The 25539-nt window shown below is 38.6% G+C and overlaps 1 protein-coding gene across 3 annotated transcripts in view; it reads left to right on the top strand.

Annotated features, from left to right (window-relative positions):
* Glrb (glycine receptor beta) overlaps nt 1-25539 on the top strand; it is a 67004-nt gene that overhangs the window by 11064 nt on the left and 30401 nt on the right. For all 3 annotated transcript variants that reach the window (XM_055596610.1, XM_055596609.1, XM_055596611.1), the window contains exons 3-4: nt 20786-20892; nt 22541-22608. In XM_055596610.1, the coding sequence (XP_055452585.1) occupies nt 20786-20892; nt 22541-22608 (175 nt within the window). The remainder of the gene's footprint in view (nt 1-20785; nt 20893-22540; nt 22609-25539) is intronic.

The following is a 25539-nucleotide window of genomic DNA, read 5'->3' as shown; positions in this document are numbered from 1 at the left end:
TGATTGTTTTGTCATCTTCCTATTCAGGGATACCTTAGGTTCTTTTTCAATTATTTCTGTTTCTCAGCTTTGAAGTAGTAAAGCCTGGGGGGAAAATCCTACGCAAAATTCAGTTTCTTAAAAAAGTTAGTTACAAATGGATCCAGTTTTAGATTTGAGGTGTCAAAATGCAGGTATTTAAAAGTAGAATAATACATGTGGGAGTTGAATTGTATATGTTATCAGCCTCTGGTATTTTTAGAAATTGAGGGAATTATGCAGAAAAGAATAGTGTATGTTTACACAAGTCTCATGTGTTGCTACACTAGCTCTTGGCCACTGTGTACTTTGAGGCTTTCGTCCAGCATCATACCTTTTATGGACACTGACCCTCAGCATTCAGGAGACAGCTTATCTAAGTTGTCCCTCTGGGAAGTCTGTACATATGAAATAAAATATTTAGAGCCTTCATTGATGGAACAGTGAGCTATGTAATAAAGTGCTAATAGAACATGTTGGATGATGAATAGTCTGGTTGTTGGAGCTCCCTTTGTTGACATGTCCTGTGTTGATTTGTGCTGGCTGATCTGCTAATCTGTTTGGGCTGCACTGTCTCTGCAGTTCTGTGGCCCTTTGCTGCCCCCCCCCCCCGGCCTTCTCACACTTATTCTCACTTTGTCCAGCATTTCATTCTTTCCTCCCATTTGGTTCAGTTCCAGCATGACATTATAATTTTTTTTACTAAAGAACAGCAATTATCAATTTGTGGGTTGTGGTCGCTTTGGGGTCCACGGCTCCTTTCACAGGGGTTGCCTAAGACCATTGGAAAACACAGATGTTTACTTCACAATTAATAGCAGTAGCAAAATTATAGCTATGAAGTAGCAATGAAAATTATTTTATAGTTGGGGTCACTACAACATGACGAACTGTATTGAGGGGTCGCAGCATTAGGAAGGTTGAGGGAGGACCACTCTATAGAGGAAAGTAGTCAAGCTCTTTGGCAGACTCCCCTCCCCCAATGTCTGTTCCTTTTGTGCTCTGAGGCTTTTGTCTAGCATCATACCTTTCTTGCCTTCTCAGCTCCTGGCTTTGAAGAAAGAGATCTTCCTTGGTGAGGAGATCTGGGGATCCACCTTTTCCACTCTGGAAAGAGCTCTCCATTTTATTTATTTGTTTTTCTTTTATACTTAAGGGCTTGAAAACATACTGAAGTGGCTCCTACCTGAAAAAACAAATGGAGTGTGTTCATATCTCATTAACATTTCCTTCTATTAGCTGTTGTATTTTCTGAACTAAAATGAGCTCTACTATGCTGGTTTTTCCTTTGTTGGGCTCCCTTTAATTAACAAAATATATTATCTTAAAAGGCAAAACACTTCGGTATTTCTTTGAGGGCCTGGTTTTAATACCCAGTACAACAAACAAGGAAAATAAATTTCATATAAATGTAGACATTAAATATTAGCAAGAACAACTTACTTTATGAAGTTCTTTGTAGGATAATATGGATTGTTTTAAAATGAGTGAAAATAGCATTTTGATTTGCATTGTTATGTGTTAGTTTAGGGGCTGACTTCATGGAAGACTCCATATTTGAGCTCTCTTATGCACATTTTCATCAGGTTCACAATGATATATTAATTTGGCTTAGGCATGTGAAGAAAAGATGACTGTATGCATATTTGAAATTGGAAAAAGGAAGAGTGCTTAAATAGCTCTTCTTAATTGTGAATGTTCCTTAATGTTGTGCCAGAGTTAACAAATGATATCTCCTTAAGAGAGAGTTTTTATGTGAAACCTAAGGTCAGATCAGGGAACATTTTGTTCTGTGTCATTACGATTCAGTGGTCTGACATGCACATTGAATGGACTCTTTTGTTCAGAAATGATTTCATAACAACAAAAAGAAACATTTAGGAGATACTTTGAAAGTCTTCCAGAGGTTGATCATGTCATTACACAGCATCAAAAGGCACTTGCATTTAGTGTCCCTCTGTGTAGGGTTGGGGAGATTATATAAAGACTGGGAAGTGCTCAGACTCATAGGAGCTAATGTTTTTCTAAGATGCTCGTTTGTATGTGAAACGTTATATTTTGTTAGTAGCAACTAATGCATCCATGTTTGGTGTACCATAGCTTTTGTGTGTGTGTGTGTGATTCCATGAATGATCTTCCATGAAGAATAGGAATCTAATTCAGGCTGTAAGTCAAATAACCCAAGTGCTTTTATTCTGGAAACACTTCAGTTTGGGTTATGGCAACAGCGCTGTGCTGGAGGTCAGGTACGCTGTTAGCTCAATGCTAATTTAAGTTATAAAATGCAGTGAACTTATGATTATCTTAGTATTTCTTTAGAAATATTTCTTAGAGACACTAACTTTACAGTTTACAGTTTTTTTTGGCATAAGTTTCTGTTCGGTTGCGAATGCTTGGCATGTTTTGAAGGTTTGTGGTGGTATGTATAAGTTGGGTAGGTTTATATAACAGTGGGGTGTGGTATATTTTTATTTTGTAGGGGTGGGTTTTGGTGTATGGTGTATATGTTGGTAGGGTGTCGTATGTTTTGATGATATGTGGTGTTGTGTGTATTGTATGGGTTTATGCATTGGTGGTGTGTGACATTATGTATTGGTATGTGTGTCATGTTGTGTGGTATTAAATATTGGTGGTGTGGAGTTTTATGTATCTGTGTATACTGTCATGGTTTGGTGATGTGTACGTGTGTGGTGTTATGGGTTGGTAATGTGTGGTCTTATGTTTTGGTAGTGTGTGGTGGTGAAGACTGAATTGGCATTCCATTGAAACATTTTCTTGATTTGTTCTAATGCACAAGCAGGTATATTCAGCATCGCCTTTGCACCATGAGCACAACTGTCAGTATTTGACGAGGTGGACAATGTGTTATTAGCTTCATGGAAGTAGTTTTGACTGGTGTGAGCAGTCTGCAAAGAGACAAACCAGGCTTCAAGAACTGTTACCCTAGTGTGGGGCCCCCTGTGATGTCTGGAATAGAGTCAGCAGCTCATTTCTCTGCTGTGGCCAGCCTTTCCCTCTTCTAGCTTTTCTCTGCATTGGCAACAACTTCTGCGATAAACTGCTCAGCTTCCACTTTGCTCTGGGATATTCTGTAGCTTCTGCCTGACATTTGCCCTGCTTCTTCCCTTATCTTGTTCCATCCCTGCATATCATTACTTTCAGCCAAAAGCCACATACTCCTCAGAGTCCCTGCTGTGTAACCTGTACAAAATCCAGCAATAAAGACACAGTGCCAACAAGTACCAAACTCATTGAGTTAGTTCTGAAGACAACACATGACACTGAACTCCAAGTGACGTGAGTTCATTTTGGTTTAGCGTATGTACTCTCACCAGCCAGATCTATAAAATAAAAGCATTAATGAATTTCCCAGATTAACTGGAGTAAAGTATTTTCTGCAGTTTTTATATGAAATAAATCAGTGTCTCCTCCAGAGGCATTTGGTCTGTCTGAGGACAGAGCCCTTCACACATCCATGGCCTCAACGGAGCTGACATTGCCTCCACACACCTCTATTTTCTCCTCTGGAAATGGGCACAGCCATCCTCACCTCTGCACAGAGCACAAGATCTAAAGTGGATCACTTTTGCTTGTTATTGCAGAACTTATGTGACAGAATTCAAAGAATATTTTCATATTCTAATATTATTCTTAACTTCCTTGAACTTGTATTTAATTTTGAAAAATAAAAGATGTAATCACAGGAAAATATCTCCATAACTTTTTTAGACATAGCTTTCTCTGTAACCTCAGCTGCTGGCCAGGTTAGATACGGTGTTTATGGAGTATTTTCCTATATGAGGGTGAGCCCCTGGTGGGATGTCATTAAATTTTTGTGAGAAGCATGTGCAGAGGGAAGCTGGTCACACAATTTGCATTATTTCCTGTGGATCTGGCTTAGGCTAACGTTAGAGCAGAGGCCATTCTGGTTATTTGGAAGGGTTAGAAAACAGATCTGCAAGGTGAGCACACCTCTTCCCCAACACTTCACCGGCTGAAGACAGATTCACCATTAAGCTGTGTTCCAGTCCGTGCTGGGTTTCTTCATTACACAGGCACACTCATGTTACATTTTCTTTAGTGTTTTTATTTTTTTTTTTTATTGATGGGTGCCCACATCATAGCTGTGGTGAATAGATTTGGATATAGAAGGAGGGTTTGAGGGCTTGAGCTTTCCATAAAAATAACTAGTTTTTGTTCAAAATATTTATCTGGATAAAGAACTTTAATTAACAAGTTATTAAATTTTAATACATATTGTTTACATAAGTTTTAGTTGATTTGAACGTTCTTAAATTCTTGCTTTGAAATCTCTGCCTAGCTATGCTTATCTGTCTTAATGCCATGTCCTCATGTTATGTTCTGCCAGAATCCAGCAAGCAGGAATGTTTGCTGGTTCTTTGATATTAAGAAACACCTTAATTGTGGCCTTTGCATGGTCACACCTTGCCAGAGGTTTAGGTGCTGTAGGCATGGTCCTCACTGTGGTGATTTGAGGTGATGGTACTAGAAGAGGTGTTGTGTGGTGGAAGGGTGTCCTGGTGTCCCCTAGGAAGTAAGACAAGATGTGTAGAATGAATTCGCTTTTAGAACTGCAAGTTGTTAAAAGCATGACTGCCTTGTGTGTGAATTTTCTCATGATGAGCCCTTCTCTGTTCCTTGACAGGCTTGGCATTTTGCTCTTGGACTGCAAAACCTGAAACATAAGTGAACTCCTTTCCTTTATAAAGCACTGGATCTCAGCTATGATCATAAGTTAATACATCAATGCAATTACTTACACTTCATTTTAATTAGATGTTAGCATTGATATTAATATCAATTATGCATTTAACATTAAAGGCCATTGTATTTTTTGTTAGAAGTGTCATGGAGGGCAGTTAAATGTTATACAAAAAATAATGAAAGTATATTAAAAAAAAAGTGAGAGTGCTAATTATGGCCAAAGCTCTAGAGACCAGGAAAGAAAATATATTTCAGAGACCCTGCATAGCACTGTTAGGAATCAGACCTCTTCTGCAAGCACTGAGGGCAGGGAAGGGAAGCATGGCTTGGTTACCTTAACTCAGTATCTCCTCCTTGGGCTTTGTTAGGACTGAGGAGAACGAGGGAGAGAATATTTGAGGAGGCCCTGAGTGCTGCCGCATCTCCACACTGACCATGGAGCTGTAAGGGGAAATGGATTCCCTTCTGTATGACACAGAGAGAACATGGAGGAAGGACTGCACCTGGCCCTGGAGTTTGCTGGGCTCGGGGTAGATGGCTCTCAGTTCTTGTTGGGTGCCATGGGACAGAGATGCAGGTTGTGTGGGATGGGGAGAATCTCTACTGGGAAGGGGATAGTGAATATTTACTGTTGGTCAGATGTGGGTCATGGGAGCGATGAGAGAGGGAAGAGAGTTGCAAAGAACAAGAAATGGGGAGTTTAGATAAGGAAACAAAAGTGGTTTTTGTCCACAAGAACCTAGGAGGGGGCTGGATCCCGGGCCAATGTGAGCTGTGGACTCAGGGCAGGCAGGAGTGGAGATGGAGAACAGCCAAAGCTTCTTGTTGGCAGTTGATGCAGAAGAATTCTTGTGAGGTTGAGGTCAGCCTGGGCTTACCGTAGGATCTTGCTATAGGAACACAAACAAACAAACAAGAAAAGAAACATAATTATCAAAGAAAGAATGTGAGGAAGCCACAAAGGAAGTATAGACTAGTAAGTGAGGAAGCCAGCAAACCCAGACCTGACAGGGCCAGTCCTCTTCTCTGTGTCTCTGTCTCAGGGCCTAGCTGAGGAAGGAGGGGTTTGGAGTTTCTTATCAAGCATCCGGTTTTGTTGCCAGGACTGGAAATGTTACATATGTAGTGACAATTCTGGGTGTTAAGAAAGTGCCAGGAGGGAGTTTCCATTCTCTAAAGGTAACTGAAAATATCAGAGAAGTTGCTGGAGATTTGATGATGCAAGCTAGGAAGAGCTAACCCACAAAGCTGTTATATTGTGGTGAGGAGGGGGAGAATTTATTTTTAAGGAATCCTGTGGATTTTAGTTTATCCAGTCTAAGGTGACACTGATTCTAAGCAATAATTCACAGAAACAGAAAGGGCTATCTTTTTCTATACTGAAATGCAATAGGTAATTCAGTATTCAGAATAAAATCTGTATTTGTTGCCCCTGCCCTGAAGTGGGGTTTTCTCATCATTGTTCACATAAGCTGTGGGGCTATAATGAAGATAGCAATTCAAAAGAGATAGTTTTTTGTGTCTCTGGTAACAGATTTGTTTGCACATAGGATCTGACAAAAGGAAAAGTGACAAAGTCATGGTAACAGAACCAGCTTAGATATTAGGGGTGGCCTTGGGCTCCTCCACTGGGTTCCTGACAGAAACAAAAGCCCCTTTATCTAAATGATTTGTGGTGTCCCTGGAGTGACTTATTCAAAGAGCTTTGAAGTTTAAATTATTCATTTCTCAATTTCTCCTTTTTACTTCTTTTTAAAAATTTGCTTGTAGAGGCAAAGAAAATATTTCCTTTCAAAACTTAGTCTCATCAATTTTTGGAGAGTAGTGGAATTACAGTGGGGATTTGGGAGAAAGAAGATGCATGAATAGATAGCATGTATTTATATAAGAATGGGAATGCTCAGCATATTTGTTTAAATAAATCACACCTCTGTGACATTCTAGTAGTTGAGAGAAAATTGTGAATGTCTGTCATTTTCAAGCAGTTGTTGTTTTCTTTTCCTTTCCACATGACACAAAAGTGGCTCCCGGGAATCGTCCATCCCATAGCTTCATTACTAACCTAGGCTCTCTATTTATGCTGCCACAGTTAATTCCACAGACAGGCCTTTTGTGAATTGTTTTTCTGCAACTATCTTCTCTGTTTACTGAGAAGCTCACAGAGGCTGAGACTGCGTGTCTAGAGCTATAGCATGTGTCATCTGTAAGTCAGGCCTCCAGTCTAGCCAGCCCGGCCTGCTTAACCCAGAGAAAGGGCAGCTATATATTCATTTTTCTATTTTTTTTAACCTCCTCCCCCTGCCCCGTTTCTCTCATCATCCTCTTTCCTCCGCCCCTTCCATTCTTCTCTTCTTTCCCTTCCCTTCTCCTCCCTGCCAAAAGTCAGAAATGGACAGTGTTCAGAGTGAGAGTCTTTGGGGCACTCAGCCCTTTCTTTATCTCCTCATAGTTGAGACAATGCTGCTGAGCAGCCTGGGTTGGGCTGGACTCACCATCAACTTACCTTTTACTCTCAAGTGCTGGGATTGCAAGCCTGTCGCCATTCCTGGCTCACTTACTTTACTTCTTTTCTGTCAGAATAGAGAGCAATTTTGACTTTGTTGTACAGTTAGGAAATCTCGGAATATGTTGTATAACACCTTATAGCAGGACAGATAACCACTTTTGGAAAAACAAACAAACAAACAAACAAACAAATAGAAATAACCCAACAAAACAAAATAAACAAACAAACAAAAACCTGTTACGTTGCCAAAGAACTGAACATGGACATCCTTGTGATTTTTTTAATGTACAATAAACATTGCGTGTGTCTTATAAATATTAGCTTGCAAATTACATGGTTAGTGCCTTTGCTTCTTCCAAAGATTTACTTAAATTTGTTTTATGTGTATGAGCATTTTCTCTGTGTGGATGTATGTGCAGGTATAGATGCAGGATCCCAGAGAGGGAATCCGATCCTGTGAAACAGGAGTTAGAAATGTTTGTGAGCCACCATGTGAGTACATCGACTAAACATGAGTCCTCCGGAAGTGCAGGCAGTACCAGCTCTCCAGATTTTGATGGACCATAGAATTTGATGCCAAATTTGTCTGATTAATCTTTTCACTGTTTTAGAGACTAGTTATAGTATTCAGCAAATCATACAAGTAATTGTGGTGCAGCTCATTGACATTTAGATATGGAGAAGTCCCATTTTTTGGAAATCCTCCTGTCTCCATCTCCCATATCACCATAAGAACGTCAATGCTAAAGAGATGTGGTTTTGCACTGGCTTTATGTGGGTTCTGGTGATACCAAATCAGGTCTTCATGCTTTTTCAACACATTACCTTCTGAGCCATGGTCACTGCCTGCCTTTTCACTTTAACATTGTCATTTGATGAGAAGAAGGGCTAATCTTCAAAAACTCTTTCTGCGTGTAATCTTCTGCGTTGGTACTTCACAGCTTTATAGAGCTCAGAGCAACACTGTGTGTGTGTGTGTGTGTGTGTGTGTGTGTGTGTGTGTGTGTGTGAGTTTGTGTGTGTATGCAAAGGATAAAGAGTCAGACAATGAGAAAGCGCCTTGTGTTTTTTCCTTGGGAACTTCTCTTCTGGTTATGCCTGAAGTAGATTGTAAGTTACCGTAAGCAGAAAGTGCCCTGCTGTGCTGTAGCAGATGAGAGCTGAGCTTCCCAATCTGAGTTTCAATGCCCCTTAGTCTGCTTCTTTCCATTGCCCACCCCGAACCCTTCTTGGGTTTTAGTGCCCATCACTCTACTGCTTACATCTATAAGACCTGATGTTTGGGTTTTATAAGTGAGTGAGTTAATGTGCTGCCTGTCTTTCTCGATATACCTGGCATATTTCATATAACACCAGTGATTGCCAGTTCCTGCTACAGGGACAGGAATTCATTCTTTCCTTATAGATGAATACTATTATATCACATAGACACATAGATATTATGCATATGTACATATTTTATTCATGCTTCCTTTTCTATTCTTCCATTGACAGTTACCTTGATGTGTTCTGGACCTTGGCTGCTGTATATTGTACAGCAGTATACGTGAGCCTGCCAGTATCTTTTTGATAAAGTGACTTTATTTCCTTTGATTATGTATGTTGGAATGACTTAAGCATATGATAAATATATTTTTATTTTTTAAAGGAATCTCTAAACACTTTTCTATAACATCTATAATGGCATCTTTATATCAGTGTGTGAGTTCCCTGATAAGCTTGTTCTTGTAAGCTTTTCAGTACATTGTCTTTTTGATAATATCCACTGAAGGGCTTATTTTTCATAAAGGCTGATTTATTACTGTTTCTTCCACTGTTGATGCCTTTCCACTCTCCACAGTATTTTCCTCTATTCTCAGGTCAGGTGGCTCTGTCTGCTTTGGTTTAGTGTTCTAGAAGCTTTGTTGTTCCCAGCACACATTTGCTCTGTGATCCGTCTTCCTCCCTGCTTTGACTCATGCAGCCGGCATGTCTGGTGTCTGTCTGTGAAACCATTGCCAAGAGCAATGTCATGAGGACTTTCTCCTCTGCTTTCTTTTGAAGTTTGGGATCTCATGTTTAAGCCTTTAATGAATTTTGAGTTGAATTTTGTGTGAGCCAGAAGATAAACATCCAGTTTCTTTCTTTTTTTCATAGACGTCTGGCTCTCTTAACATTATCTGTTAAACACAGTGTTTTCTGCTCATTGTGCATTCTTGGCTGACTTACTGAAGAACAGTTAGTTAGATATATTGTATTTATTTCTGCTTCTCTTCAGTTGCATTGGCCCATACCATTTTATTTCCTAAAATTGTGGTATATATTTTAGGAGAATTTATTTGAGAAACATAAAGACACACAGCCAAAGAAACCCCTCTTGCCATAGCAGTGAGAATACTGAATAGAGAAGGTTCATGTTGATATATATCAAATTATAGAAGAGTTTCAAAAAGAGAAGTATCCGGTAAAATGATGTGAAATATGAATATTCTTTGAGGAGAGTCAGAGCTTAAAAAAAAACAAAAAGCAGCTATTAATCACCATGCAAACTTTCATACTATATCTAATAACTGTGAAAATTAGCCAGCTCTTATAAGCTGTCTCCACGCAAGTGTCCATAATCTATTCAATTGATACGCTTGGTGCTTTGTAATACATTTCAAATTACAAAATGTTATACTTCCTTAAAACATCATCTTTCTAAAAATAAGTTTGTTTTTTGTGTCTATGAAGCTAAATACTGATTGCTAACTACATTGTATTGAGAGTTACTTAGGTTTTAAAGCGTATCTTTTGGCGTGCCTTTGCCCTCAGACTTCTGAAAGGAGTCACCAAGTAAGGGTGCTGTCCATGAATGTGAGCAACAGCATTTCATAGACCAGCCGTCCTGAAGGAATAATTGGCAAGATGCAGGAAGGAAAACGGTCAATGCAAGATGTCCTCTCTTTCTGGGCTTTCTAGACAGTTCTGCACACTTTCCATGCCATGGTCTTCTGAGCACAGGGAAACTCTTTCTTTCTTAAACTGCATCTTTTACGTGTTTGCCCTGGCATCAGAGTCTTTGTTGGTTCCTTGGAATTTTTGAATTGTTTGTTTTTATTTTTATAATAACTTTCATCAGGTTTTGGCTTCTTTGTATTTTTGTTGTTTGTTTTAGATATAGAGACTCATGTATTCCATACAGTACTTCTGTGAAGCCATGAATGACTTTGGGCTTTCAACCCCTTGTTTGAGGATTATGGGTGTTATCCCAGCATGCACTGTTTATGCAGTACTGAATATTGAACCCAGGGTCTCTTGTATGCTAGGACAACATTAGCAACTGAGCTACCACCAAAGGTTTCATCATGAGAATTTTAATAGGTGATTGCTTTTCATCTTACATTTCGTGGGTAGTGTGGATATTTTAACAGTATGTCTTCTAATCCATAAACTTGGCTAACTTCCTATTTGTTTCTTTAACTAATTTTTTATAGTTGTTAATGTACAGATACTTCATTACCTTAATCAGAGCTAATGTTATTCTAAAATATCTAATTCATTTGGATGCTGTTGTAAATAGGAAAATTATCCACATTTCCATTTCATATAATATATATGAGCTTTTTCAGTTACCACTGTTTCCTACACTGTTACTTTCTTAGTTCTAATCGGATGTTTGCACAAGTGTGTGACAGTGTACAGATGCTAAGGGACACTATAGCTTGGATGGTATTACTGCAGAGACATTGGACTCATTGTTATCATGAAATGACAGTGAAGAGCTCTGATATATATTGAGTAGATGCAGTAAAAGAGGGCATCTTACTTTGTTCTTGATCTTAGTGTAACAGCATCCAGTTCTTCACTATGGAATGGAACATAAGATGTGAACTTGGCATCCATGGTAGTCATCCTTAACCTATGGACCCCTTTCACAGAGGTCACATATCCTGCACATCAGATATTTACATTACGATTTATAAAAGTAGTAAAATGAAAGTTTTTAAGTGGCAATGAATATAACTTTATGGTTGGGGTCACCACAACAGGAGGAACTGTATTAAAGGGTCACAGCATTTTGAAGGTTGACAACCAATGACCTATGGCCTCTATTACATAAAGATGATTTTTCTTCTATCAACAGTTTCTTGAAATTCCTTTTAATCCAGAAGGAATGTTAAATTATATCAGGTGACTTTTATGTGCCTTTTGGTATGATCCTGAGTGTTTTATTTATACTTCTGTAGATAATGAGTGAGGTAATTTTCAAAGGCTGAGCTGTGCTTGTACCCAAACATAACCCCACTTGGTGAATATTGAAGGCGCTGTTGAATTTGTTTTTCTAGTCTTTGTTAAGGATGCTTGCTTATGAAGGACATTGGCTTGTAGCTTCTTATGCTGTGTTGTCTGGCTTTAACACCGGGGTCATGCTGTCCTCATGCAGCCCTTGGAAATGCTCCCCCTTCCTTTACGTGTTTGGGCAGATTTTGACAAGCACTGGCTTGAATGTGTTTTTAGCTGCTCATCAGAATTTGCCAGTGAAGTCATATATTCTTGGGCCTTTTAAAATTTATTCACTTTACTAGCTAAATATCAGTTCAGATCTTTATTTCTTCACAAAAAAGTCTTAGAATGTTGGCTGTGTCTAGAATTTTACCACTTGTTCTGAGTTAATCCACCTGTGGGCATCAGCTTCCTCCCTGGCTTGATATCAGTTGTAATGTCACTTCTTTCATGTCTCATTTTATTTAATTTTGGTCTTTTATTTCTTTTTTATTCTAAAGATATATCCATTTTTTTACAAATATTTTCAAAGCACTGTCTTTTTATTTTCCTATTCTTTATTTCATTTCCTGCTAACTTTTGGTTTATATTGTTCCTTTTCTCTATCAGGTAGTTGATACATGTTTATTTCAACAACATTTGTTCAAGGAATTTTAGCATGTTAATTTTAATAGACCCCATGAATCTGCGTTGGTATCTGGGTAGCAGAAAATGCCTGTCTTTTCTTGCTTTGTGTACTGACCTCATGCAAGAGAGGGCCTTGCTCAGTCAACCTGTGTACTGTTCTGCAGGTGTTTCAACCTTCATGGTAACGCAAAAACCACAGTGTTTTTTCTTATTGATTCCCAAGTATGGGGAGTGTTATGTCCTCTTTGTCTTTTGTGATAGGCAGGCCAGAAGCTAGTCCCTTGGTTCTTAGAGAAGTTGGGAAGCTACATCTGAGTCCTTCCCACCTCGGGGACAATTGAGCCCCTGGTTTTACTTGCTTGCTCTGCGTTGAGTTAGAAGCAGGCTTTTGTTTAGTGCCGACTCTGGTCAGCGGCTTAGGAATGCTGGTCCATGTCCGTGCTCTGAGGCAAATCACTTAAAATCTAGTCCTTTGGGAACTCCAGACATCATGGTGTTGTGAAACGTGTGGTTCCGCTGTTCCCTGCCGAGAGCAAGCCTAACTCTGAGCTTATTGTGCTCACTCCTCTGGGTTGTGGCAAGTTTGCATGCCTCCTCTGTGTCTGACAGGAAACTACCCTAGCAGAGCTTCATCAGTTTTCAGGACAGAGAGTCAGGTTCTCTCTCAGATAGCACTAAACAAGGTAGAATATTAGGTACCTCATCTACCTCCATTGTTTCACAGGGAGATGCTGAGCTGGGAATTTCCTGTTGAGCATGCCCATAGGATAAGGACTATGACGAAAATATTTCTCTCCTTTTCCTACTAGTCACACCGCAAGATTTCTCAGCGGCTTGAGATGTAGGAGAACTTGGACAAGCAGCAAGGTTTTTCGCTAGTGCATAGGCTGTCATGTACATGTGTGTCCACAGGGGGAAGAAAAACCAGGCTTCTTAGCTTATCGTTCTAGGTGAGCCCAGGCCCAGAATCCTAGTAGCTGGGTGGCTAAGGTAGAAAGATTGTGAGTTTGCGATTAACCTGGACAACACATTGCGATCCTCATCTCAAAACAAAACAAAAACAAGCAACAGTAACAACAAAACAAAACCAATGAAATAAAACCCAAGCTATTTCATGCTTAAAAGAAAAACAAAAACATGGTTCTCTCTTTATTGGAAATATATAAGCGATAGCTATGTAAATAATTGAAATATATAATTTTTGGCAGTGCTGCTTGTTATAGGTAGCTTTCTGCTTTATGTGAAGATGTGCTGCTTGTAACCATTTACCATATTCCACATCTAAAACAGTGTACAATGAATTTCTGTTATTTCTTATTAGCGATTAATCACAGAGAGCGGAAGAAACTGCCAATCTGAGAACAGTAACGATTCTTTCACATTTTAGGTCGTTTTTCCTGAACACGATTGCTTATCCTGTAGAAATCTGCAAGAATGGCCATCTGAGTTCAAATCTCTAACACCCATATTAAAAACATGTGTGGTAACATAAACCTGTAACACCAAAGCTTGGAGGCAAAGACAGGAGCATCCTGAAGCTTCACCACCATGCACCCTAATCCACTGTTATCAATCAGTCAGTCTTTCCTCTCTCTCTCTCTGCTCCCCTCTTTCTTTCCCTTCCTTTCCTATCCGTGTGTATGTTTGTATAGTTGGAAAGTTATACAGGTAGATATCCAACACCAACCTGTGATCTCCACACATGTATGCATGCATGGGCATCTGCACACATGCACACACACACACACACACACACACACACACAAGCACACACACGTCCTTTTCTGCTAAGGCAAGCATTCTTTTGAGGTCTCTTCAAGTAGTTCATAAATAATTAGAAACTGTTTTCTCATAGCAGGGTCCCTTCATGTCTTAGTTGATGATCAAATAGTGTGAATAATCATTCTGGCTAGCTGGCTAACAATAGCCACTGGCATTTATGTATGATGTTCACAGCGAGACACGGAGTGTAGCTGCCTGCTAGGAGCTAAATTATCTCCTGGATTCAAAGGGGTCTCTTGGATTTGTTCTTAAGAAATAAAGGTTAATGTCTGAAAGCTGCCATGTCAGCTCATCCTTTCTTGCCCTTGAAACAACTCCCTTTTGTCTTTAGGTAATATTTTCATCCTGAAAATTTGTCAAAGATTTCTTGGTCACCATCCCTAGGCGATAAATAGATTGTGTGGAGGATAGATTAGTATCATTTGCTTTAGGAAGTGTGAATTCCCCAGTGAAGAGTCTCCGTTGATTTTCATTTAAAGTTTTATTTTTCAATATTGTGTGTACTCATAGAGTGTGTGGGGTTCATGCCACATCATGTGTGAAAGGTAGAGGACAATTTTGTTGAGTCGGTTCTCTTCTTCCACTTTTGTATGGATTCTAGGAATTGAACTCACTTCACCAGGCTGGAAAGGCAAGTGCTTCTGTTCTGTGAGCCTTCTCACTGACCCATCCCCAGTTCTTATGCTTTTTGTTTTTATGCTCAGCAAACTGTCTGCATTTGTTTCTTTTTCTTGGATTCCATGTGGGTGTGTGTCATTTTATAGCTGTGTTTTCCAGAGCGTCAAGTTGCTAAGGGTTCTGTGGATTGATTGTCGTTAGGGATGTGTTAGCACCTCTCAGTATTCTGATGTAGCAGAAGCCCACAGAAGTAGAGGCACTTCAGACTCACTGTCGTTTGAAGGCATTTCATAAATGTATTAATCACTGGGGTCAACACACGGTAACTCCCTAGTCCTCATTTTTGAATTATGTGATGGAATATGATACTGACAACTCAACAGCGACACTGCTTCTGAAATGAGCCCTGACTGATCACAGCATCACTGTGTGGGGTCCTTTCCACCTTGGCATGCTGTTCAACAACTATCTGGTAGGTCTCTGATCCTCTTTTAAAATCTTCGACTTTTAATGCATTTTAAAAATATTTTGGCTGAAAATATTTGGAGATTATGAACACCTTCGGCCCTGGTACTTCAAGAAAATTTGCAGTTTTATAGCCAACACCAGTCATTTTCTTCATGTGGCTCAGAATATCAATGTGATATTGAAAGTTTAAGATGTTGATTGCTGGTTTGGTCTAAACATGCCAGAAATAAATTTTGCCAGTTTATCAAGAGTGCTCCGTCGAAGCCACTGAGCACAAATGATTATCAATGGCCTGTCCTTTCTCTGACTAAAGCAGATGAACATGATGTCAAGAGATTTACTGACTGATTATTATCTTTCTGACCTGACAGTCCCTGTAGAAAGGTCATCACTGTGAAGTTGGGAGACTTGGTTTTCAGTGGTTTCTAGGTACACAGAAATATTGTCAGTAAGCCTTTCAACAACTGGATGAAATTTTCCCAGCTGTTCTGTAACTGATTGAGACATCTCTCTGTAAGAGCCAAGCCTTTTCTATTAACAAATACCAGCTGCGGGTGCTTTTCATCTCTGGCTCTTGTAAATTTCTTAACCCCTGAGTTTCCTAGCTTCCTAGTTCTGTGTAAACACTAAATACTCTCTTAAATACCTATTAAATACCTAAAGGTTTGCTCTTTAATTTTGAGTTTGAGGTCATTTCTATAGTTGCTTAAACACAATGTAGATACATGATACATTTTTCTTCATTAATTAATTTATTTAATCAAGTTACAGACTGGTCCATACCCTTCCCTTTTCTTCTCCTGGTCCCACCATCACACCCGCTTCCACCAACTTCCCTCCTCTTCAGAGAAGAGTGCCAACCCACTCTGGCACATCAATCAAAGCAGGGCTAACCACTTCTTCTCCCACCCAGGCCAGAGAAGATAGCCCAGCTAGGGGAAAGGGATCCAAAGGCAGGCAGCAGAGTCAAAGAGCTCCTGCTCCAATTGTTAGGGGACCCACATGAAGACCAAGCTACACATCTGCTACATGTATGGAGGGCACCTAGGTCCAGCCCTACTCATGTTGGCTGGTGGCTCAGTTTCTGTGAGCCAACATGGGCCTAGATTAACTTCCTCTGTAGGTCTTCTGCTGATGTCCTTTTCCTCTCTGGATGCCTCAATCCTTCCTCCCACTCTTCCACAAGATTTCTTGAGTTCAGCCTATTTTTTTGGCTGTGGGTCTCTGCATCTGTTTCCAGGGGATCAAGTATGGGGAGAGCAGGGATGGGTAGTAGAGGGATGGGAGATATGTGGAACTTATTTTTTTTTCTTTTTCTTTTCTTTTTTCTTTTTCTTTTCTTCTTCTAAAATGTGTGGAAATTTTAATGAAAAATGCCCCCATAGGCTCAGACATTTGAACACTTGGCCTCACCCCACAAAGAGTAGAAACACCACAGCCTCTGCCTATCTGTGCTCTTTCCCCTTCATGTTTGAGCTTGAGTGAGGTCATGTGTAGAGCTGCATCTGCTCTAGATTTCTCACTGATGGTGCTTTCAGGCTGAGAAACCCTTTAACCTGTGTTTTTCACACTATGGAAAAGTTAGGCATTCCATTGGACATAGAATCGCAATTTGAGAAAAACTGAGGCAATGTGCTCACGCATACCTGTTTTTCATTGATCAGCTTTAGAACTGTCATGAAATGATAAGATTATCCTACACTGATGGCAAGTCAAGCCTATGTTTAGAAAGAGATTTCTGTATTTTTCTTTGAGCACTGTAAAGCATTACCTCATACAGCCATATAGCCTGACACATTCTTTACATAACTTTCCATGTTAGTAATGAAACATTGGTTCACATTTAGACAAGTGAAAAATACAGGAATGATTTTAAAAGGCTTGTTATATAAGGCAGAATTTCTAGATCATTTGATCACTTTGTTTTTGAGTAAGTTATTTTCTTAATATCATATTTCTAAGAAATGAATCTTGTTTTTTGTAATTTATTAGAATTGTTAAAAAAAACTGAAATAAACTATTTAAATGGATAAAACATTGAACACTCTACTACTGAAGCCATTGCTAATTTTGTTCCACTTGAAATCACTAATAACACACTTTGCAAATTATGTGTGTATGTGTATATGTGTGTGTTACTATATAAATAATCAAATATGTTACACGCACATTGCATACTCTTTGTTGGAGAAAGCAGCTGCAGCATCTGATCCCTCTAAATTAGTAGACAGTATTCTTACGGAATCTTAACATTGGAATGTTGCAAAAATTGTTACTAAATTTATATCAGTATGAAAACATGGATTCATACCTATAAATACAAGCTGCATGTGACTTCTTTACATTTTAAAAGGTTTCTGAATTTCTAACATAAGAAGATGAACTCCTTATTAAGCATTCAGGTCAAATTGTATTGACACAAATAAAGGAGGAGAAGAGGACTGAAAAGATTTGGTATATTCTTTGGTGTGTGCACATGTGTGTGTGTGTAGTTGATTTTCAAGTGATTTTTTTTTAAATGGATATTGCTTTTGTTTTTTTAAAGCAGCACTTTCTTTTAACTCTAAGGGGAAAATGGAAGCATTTGGGAATAACTACCATGTGACAATAATAAAATTCAGAAGAATCTAGTTCTTCTTTTTAGTGCTGATTTACGAAAATGATTGGTAAGAGCAATAAATCCCTGGGTGTAGCATATGTACCCTGAAGTGTGGACAGTGTTCACAGAAGCTATTGCAGGGTGTTGCTTTGGACCAGTGAAAACATCAGAGTGATGTTCACTGTGCAGGCTAAGCCCACATTGCCAAGCCGAAGCTCTGAGGCATGTTTTACCTTGAGAAATCGGCTTTGAGAAGTAATTTCCAACTTCATTGACTGGTTTCAATTGGCATGATGGTGGGCCTCCTCCTTCCTGCTCCTTACACAGCAAGGTTATGCAGAGTAACCTGATATTGACAAGTTGTTTTTCTTGCTTCTGTTTCTGTGTCTCTTTCAAAGAAAGTAACAGGGTTAGCTGACCAGTTCTCATTGATTTTGATTGGTTGGTTGGTTGGTTGGTTGGTTGGTGCATTGTTGTTGGTTTGGTGTTTTGTTTTGTTTTTGAGAAAAGGATCTGTAGCCTAATCTAACTTAGGGCATTGATACTCAGGCTGGCTTCAAACTCAAGGTGATCATTGTTCCTCAGCCTCCTACGTGCCACCATTCCTGGTTGGGCTATTTATTTATTTACACTCCATAAAACTAACTTCCTCTGCTGGATTCCTTGGAAACTTTATTGTGTTTCATGGAGAGAAGCTCTCCTTGATTCTGTAAGTTAAAGTCTAAGCATTTACAATATTAAAGTCAAATGTTAACATTTGGCTTTGACAATGGGAACGAGAAGGTAGATAATATTTCACTTATATCATGCCAGGTTTCCCATGGGATGAGAAGTCAACTAATAGATGATGCCAGAAATGTGACATTTTAAGTATTTATTTATATATCATACTACTGTTTTCATTATTATTATCATTATTATTTTTTGTGGAGCTGCTGATAAACCACCAAATTTGACCAGTTATCACCAATCTTTTTTTTTTCTTTCTCCGAACTGAAAAATAGCCTAGAGATTAGATAAATAGCCTTTCTGTTTAATCAAGTCATAATATGTTTTTCAGTTGAAAGACTGACATAGATACGTGGGTTATTGCTGCATTACCTATTCCATTGTGGAATATCAATCTGAGCTGGTCGGTGCAAGTAGAAAGTCATAAATCCTATGTGCATTTAGTGGCAGTACAGGAAACTCCAGGTTAGAAGCCAGGATTCCTTAGTAATCATGGCTTCTGTATTGTATCTAGCTGGTACTCTATAAATAGATACGGATGAAAGCTACAAAAGTGTCATCAAAAGGTGCATTTATTAGTTTGTATTTCCATGGTTGCACGGCTGAGGCATACTTTTAAAAAGAGATGGAGGTTAAGGTAATTTTAGAGACAACTTAGGTTTAGATTGGTACAATTAGAAAGAGGAGTTATAACATTGAATGTATGGGGCAGATTCTGTAGCAGTAGACAGAGAAAGGGTACAGTATGATAGTGCAAGAGCTGGAATTTGGATTTGATTGGCATAGTTTATGGCAAAGAAGAAGCAAAATGTCCTGAAAGTTCCAAACTATACAATTAAAGTTAATTTTCCTTATGCTCTCTTTTCTTTGCTCTGAAGGAATGTAATTGTAAAGATATTATATCAAGAGACACAATAATAGCAGTTCTTAATTGATTCAATAAAGTATATTTCATAATTAATTCCATTTTCCTTCCTTGAATAAGAAAATCAATAGATAAGATTGAACACTAATTTGCATCCTAATATCCAATTTCTCTTCATACCCTTATTCTCTTTAGAGTATCTGATCTTGTGATAAGAGATGACAATTGGCCCTAAGGAGGTTACAATTTTACCTGCAGTGAAATAGAAAATCTCATTACCAGTGCTCAGATCCCTTGGAGGTGTGATATTGGAGTTGATAAGGCCATGAGAAGCAATTTAAAAAATCTATGCAATCTCTTACACTTCGGGAAATTTCACTAATTGGTTTTCATCTGTTGTTTAATGTATTTCACTCAGAATGATTTCTATCTGAAAAAAATTGTCTGTAGGAATTTATAGTTATTTTAGCTCTTTCCAAACTTGTGCTGTCTTAACGTTTCTCCTCTCATGGTCTCCTTGCCTCACAGCAGGGATGGCTAGTAGGTATTTTAGTTGTGATAAAAAGTTTAACCAGCTGCATCAGAGTTTGTTTCACATCAATTAATGTCATTTATCAGAAAATCAGCACGTTACACAATACCAGATATATCCGTTTAATCTTTCTTGTGATCATTAGATCATTATAGAGTTTTGTTTTGTTTTTTCCCTGTTTGTGTGTTTCAGTTTTGTTACTGGGTTAAAATGACTGTATGATAAAACTTCATGAGTGGTATAGCAAAACAAACAGAAACAACATAGTATTTCCCCTTGGCAACCAAGGAAGTTGAAATGTTCTGTTAAACTGTCAATCTAGCCACGACTCACCATCATTTGTAAGACCAGAATGGCATCTAGTTAATAATTAGCTAACAGCAACTGGAAAAACATGGCAGTCTCCTCTCTTCCAAATAAAGAGCGTATCACAAACATGTATGGGAAATATGCCGCAGGTTTTTGTTGGTGATTTGTTTGCTTCATTGATTGGTCAGTAGCGAGTCTGCATTTAACCCATTTCTACGCTGGGTTAAATGCAGCCATGATTTAATTTTGAAGAAAAATATGCCATTGTTGCCTAGGAATAACATTTCCTGAAAAGCCTGATTGTCCTATGGATCCTTACCTGTCTCTCTGGCCCCATTAGCTTTACATTTACACTCTCCTTTGCTTGTGTACAAGCTAATGATATGCATTGTTAAAACAAACAAACAAAAATAAACCCAAACTGTAGTTTGCTCTCTCACTGACTTGTGCACATTTGATTGGAGGTTAGAAATCTCCTTGGTTTCACTGAATGGGAGGTAACCTGGATGGCGTTTTTACAATACGGCTTCATGCAGTCAGTAAAATTAAATGCTAAAACACTCTTGTTTGCTTCTAGTTTTGCTCAGATGACTTGGGCTCCACCAGTGTTTGTGACTCTTTTTTACTTCAACTTGGAAATATCTTGGTGGAGTTGTGTATTTGTCTTAAGAGAGCCAAGCCAGTTCTCCTGAGGAAAATGACTGCTTTCTGTTGTTTGCTGTTTTTTAATACTTCTTGGCTTCTCTCTCTTCTCTTGTTTAGTCAGCAGTCACCAGAGGACCTGGCGCGTGTGCCCCCCAACTCCACCAGTAATATCCTGAACAGGCTGCTGGTCAGTTATGACCCCAGGATCAGACCAAATTTCAAAGGTTTGTTGTCGTGGTGCTCCGCACGAATCCCCTTCAGCCTTCATAGCCTAAAATTTAATCCTGCCTATATAATACTGTGTTCCTAATGCACCAAAGAACAGAATTTCAAGTTAGCACTCAACTATCCTGCAATGTTTGAAATACATTTTTGTTATTAGGAAAAATATTAATTCTCATAGTTTTAGATAGTAACCAGATGAAAAAAAAAGTGAAAAGGTATATGCTGTGAATTAATAGGCTGACCTTTGAGGGCAATTTTCTCAGTGCTATGTATCCCTAATCTTGGTGATTTAAAGTTTAGCCTCCTGACATTGATGTGGTGTTCAGTAATAGACATAACAGTTAATAATTCGTACAGCACCATTTACTCAGGAAAAACGAACAGTTCTGAAAGTATATAAATTACCTTTCATTAGTTTTTTTTATATTCATAGAAAATACCCTCCCTCTGTTATTTTGCTGAAAAAAGACAGCTGACTTATTTTTAAAAACATGTTAACTTTATGAATAAAAAGTTTCAGAACAAAAGTTAGCATTTCAGCAAAATATTACCACTTGTCACAAATTTTAAGGAAAAATAAAGCCATGGTTAAAATAAAAGGCTTCATGACCAGATGGCATTATTGTTGCAGAGTTGTTGGGTTTCTTTTTTGTTTTGTTGTTTTGTTTTTTTTTTTTTTTTTTGTAAACTTCTTGTTAAAGTCAGAGACTCTACATGAAGCACGCCCCCTTGGAAGACTGTAATCGTCCTTGTTGGGAAAGGACAGACATTAATGTACATACTATTAGCATTCTAAGGCTTGATACTTTTTTCCCCTTTGTGGGAAAAAAAAAAAAAAAAACTTGCAGCTGCTTCTAGTCAACTAGAGTTCTGCAGCTATTTTGTAAAACAGAGATTCTGTTCATTACGGAGCCTGTGCAGGCATTCTCCACAGCAGCCGCAGTCTGGGCTGTCACGGGCTGAGCAGGCATGGATTCACACCTGTTTCTCATCAGCAGTGCTTAGAAGGCTGAAGGCTACAGTCACATGTTCCCTTTGATAGGCACAATGAGGTAGAAAAGAAAGAAAGTTGCAACATTATACCTCGGTTCTCACTCCATGAACTTTCAAATTATTTTCCAACAGGTCAGACAGAAATCTTTATAATGGCTCTATTATAGGTCTGATTAGCTTTGCGCTTTCATGAAATAAAATGGAAATATAGCAATTATAAGTAAAAATCTGTTGAATACTGGTATAGCAATTAATTTAAAGATTTGAAACGATGAAAAACTGCAAAAAGTTAAATGATTTTAAAAGTGAATTTTACAGAAAACTTTAGTGAGTAGACCAATTAAATTATGCAGTTGGCAGTTAAAACATATATTCCAGAGTTTGTGCAACTCAAAACAGAAATATTTCTCAATAATGCATACCACTAAATGTAACTGAAGTTGGGTTTTATTTGTATTACTATTTCTATTCAGAAAGTAAAATTGATAGCAATTGTGAAATGCTATATCAGCATATTAATAATATTACATATTAACAAAGATTTTTGCATCTAAACGTACATTTAAAAATACAAAAATTAAATATGTATACCATGGAATAATTCTGAACAAGATTTTTGCAGATGCTAAATTTTTCCTTAATTTTTCTTTATAGGTATTCCTGTCGATGTAGTAGTCAACATTTTTATTAATAGTTTTGGATCCATTCAAGAGACAACAATGGTAAGATGATAATTTCATATATATAATTCTCAAACTTTCAGTCAGAGGACATATAAACCATCAAAACTTAAAAAAAAAGAAGTGACTGTGCAGAAAAATGGATGCATGTTAGCATGGAAAATTACAAGTTCCCAAGTTGTGTTAAACAAGAGCTTTCAACAGTATGTCATTTTGCAATTCAAATTCAGCCTTGAAACTTTCAGGCTTAGGAAATATGCAGTCACCCTGAAAAACTGCTTTTATAGGAAACACTTTCTCTCTAAACTCTTGTCTCTATCTTTGTCTCTCTCTGTCTCTCTCTCACAGTCTCTCTCTGTGTCCCTCTGTCTCTGTCTCTGTCTCTCTCCCTCTGGCTCCCTGTCACTCCCTGAGCACATGTGAGTGTGGGCACGCACATGCCTGTGGACAGGAGTCAACATCTGCTGTCTCCCTCAGTTACTTTCCCCTTCCTTTCTGAGCTCTCACTGAACCTGAAACTCACTGATTTCGGCTAGACTGGCTGAAAGCGGATCCCCAGGGATGCTATGGTCTCCACCTCCCCAGCTCTGGGATTACAGGTGTGGACCACCATATCTGGCTTTCTATGTGCATATTTTCAGGAGCTGAAGTCTTCGTTTTCATGGCAAACACTTTATAGAGTGAGCCATATCAGCAGCCCCCAAGAAGCCATTTAAAAAGGTCCCCATTGAGCCATTCACCAGCCTATATGAAGTAACTAAAAATCTTAGGAAACCTTTTCTTTTTATTTTTTAGATGTATAAATTTTCAGATGATGCTTTAAGATTCTTCCGTTCTCTGTTATGCTAATTTTGAGAGAATTGGAATAACCAAAAGGGAGAATTTATTTTCATAAAATAGAAATTCCTGGTAAAGTAGCAAGCACAGAGAAAGAAGAGGGAGCAGTGCCTGTGATCTTAAAGAAAACAGAAATTTGTTTCCTTTAGATTATTTGAACAATAAGTAATATAATTGATATCCCCATACACTTTTGGGGGGCTATTCTTTTTTTATTTTTATTTTATTCTTCACAATTTATTCAATTATCCCAATTGAAGACCCCTCCCTCAACCCCCCAGTCCCATCTTCTCTCCCTCTTTCCCTCATCTCCCTCCCCTAGTCCACTGAGAGAGGGAGTTCTCCACTATTGCCATCTGCCTATAGCTTGTTAAGTCTCATCAGTACTGCTTGGTTCCTCTTCCTTGTGGCATGGCAAGGCTGCACCATCAGGAATGAGTGATCAGAGAACAGTCAACTGAGTTCATGATGGAGGCAGCCCCTGCATCTCTCACTTAGAGGGGAGCTGCCAATAGGCAGCTGCCAATAGGCCACATCGAAGCAGGGGGTCTAGGTCCTCTCTATGCATTGTCCTCCATTGGTGCATCAGACTCTGCAGGACCCCCTGGGCTCAGTTCTTCTAGTTTTACTGGTTTCCTTGTTGGTTTCCTGTTCCCTCCATATTGCTGTAATCCCATCCCTCTCTTCCTCCATAAGACTCCCTGGACTCTTCCCAAAGTTTGGCCCTGAGTCTCAGCATCTGCTTTGATACCCTGTTGGGTGGGAGTGTGAAATTGTACAATGACTTTGGAAATCAATCTGACACTTTTTTCAGAAAATTAGGAATAGCACTACCTCAAGATCCAGCTATACCACTCCTGGACATATACCCAAAAGATGCCCCACCATTCAGTAAGAACATTTGCTCAACTATGTTTGTTCATAACAGCTTTATTCATAATAGCCAGAATCTGGAAACAACCTAGATGTCCCTCAACGGAGGCATGGATACAGAAATTGTGCTACATCTTCACAATGGAATACTGCTCAACTATTAAAAACAAGGAAATCACGAAAATGTCAGGCAAATGGTGGGAACTAGAAAAAATCATCCTGAGTGAGGTAACACAGACCCAGAAAGACAGGCTTGGGTATACACTCACTTATAAGTGGATATTAACCATGTAATATAGGATAGCTATCTACAGACTTAAAGATGCTAAACACTAAGGAGAACCTTAGGGAGGATGCTTAAATCTCATTCAGAATGGCAATCCTGATAGACACCAGATGTGGTGAAAGACAGGAAACACAATGGGAGTCTCCTATAGAGGAGACTCCTATAGAGGGTCCCAACTCACTTCTTAAAAAGTGCTTCAACGAGCCAGGCACAGTAGCACATGCCGGTGATCCCGGCACTGTGGAGGCAGAGGCAGGCAGATCTCTGAGTGTTCGCTGAGTGATCTCACTGTGTTCTGCAAAGCAAGTCCAGAACACGCAAGGCTATCTCAAATACTAACCCTCTCCCGACAACAACAACAAAAGTGCTTCAACAAAGTTTACTGTGTTTATGATTTTAGATGATCAGGTAGTGTCTTCTCTTTTCGATAAAATACTGAAATAGTACTTAGGTGGGAGAAAAAACCATTTTCCTTTGTTGTATTATTTTATTTTTTTGAGATATTTAATTTTTAAGTGATGCTAGAGGGTTTGATTGTAATGCTAGTAGAACTACCAGAATATCATATAAGCTTCCAGGCTATCTCGGGTCACAGAAGGGGTGATTTAAAGTAACCACTCCTTTATTTTCAGTTGCACAGCTATTATATTTTTGTATAATAACAACACCTGAGTGTTGCATTTACTTTTTGACACAGAGTAACAATTGTGATGCATTTATTGCTATAGAAGTACACATTTCATCACATTTAATAGATACATAGTTTTAGATATTTTTAGAGATTTAAAATATTTCGAGATAAAATCCAAGTCTCACACCTAAATGGCATAGACATAACATTATAGATCATAAAAACACTCCACTGAAATATATTGTCATTTGTCACACAGAAGAAAAATGTATTGCTCATTGATCTAAAATATGTTTTATCTACGTGGGCCTTTCATTTCACAAGAGTAAGATATGAATAAGGAGGT

This window comes from Psammomys obesus, unplaced genomic scaffold (assembly GCF_907164565.1).
Source record: "Psammomys obesus unplaced genomic scaffold, mPsaObe1.curated_primary_1811, whole genome shotgun sequence".
NCBI lineage: Eukaryota > Metazoa > Chordata > Mammalia > Rodentia > Muridae > Psammomys > Psammomys obesus.
Note: the sequence above shows the minus strand (reverse complement) of the source record. Positions and strands in the feature narration are given on the sequence as shown.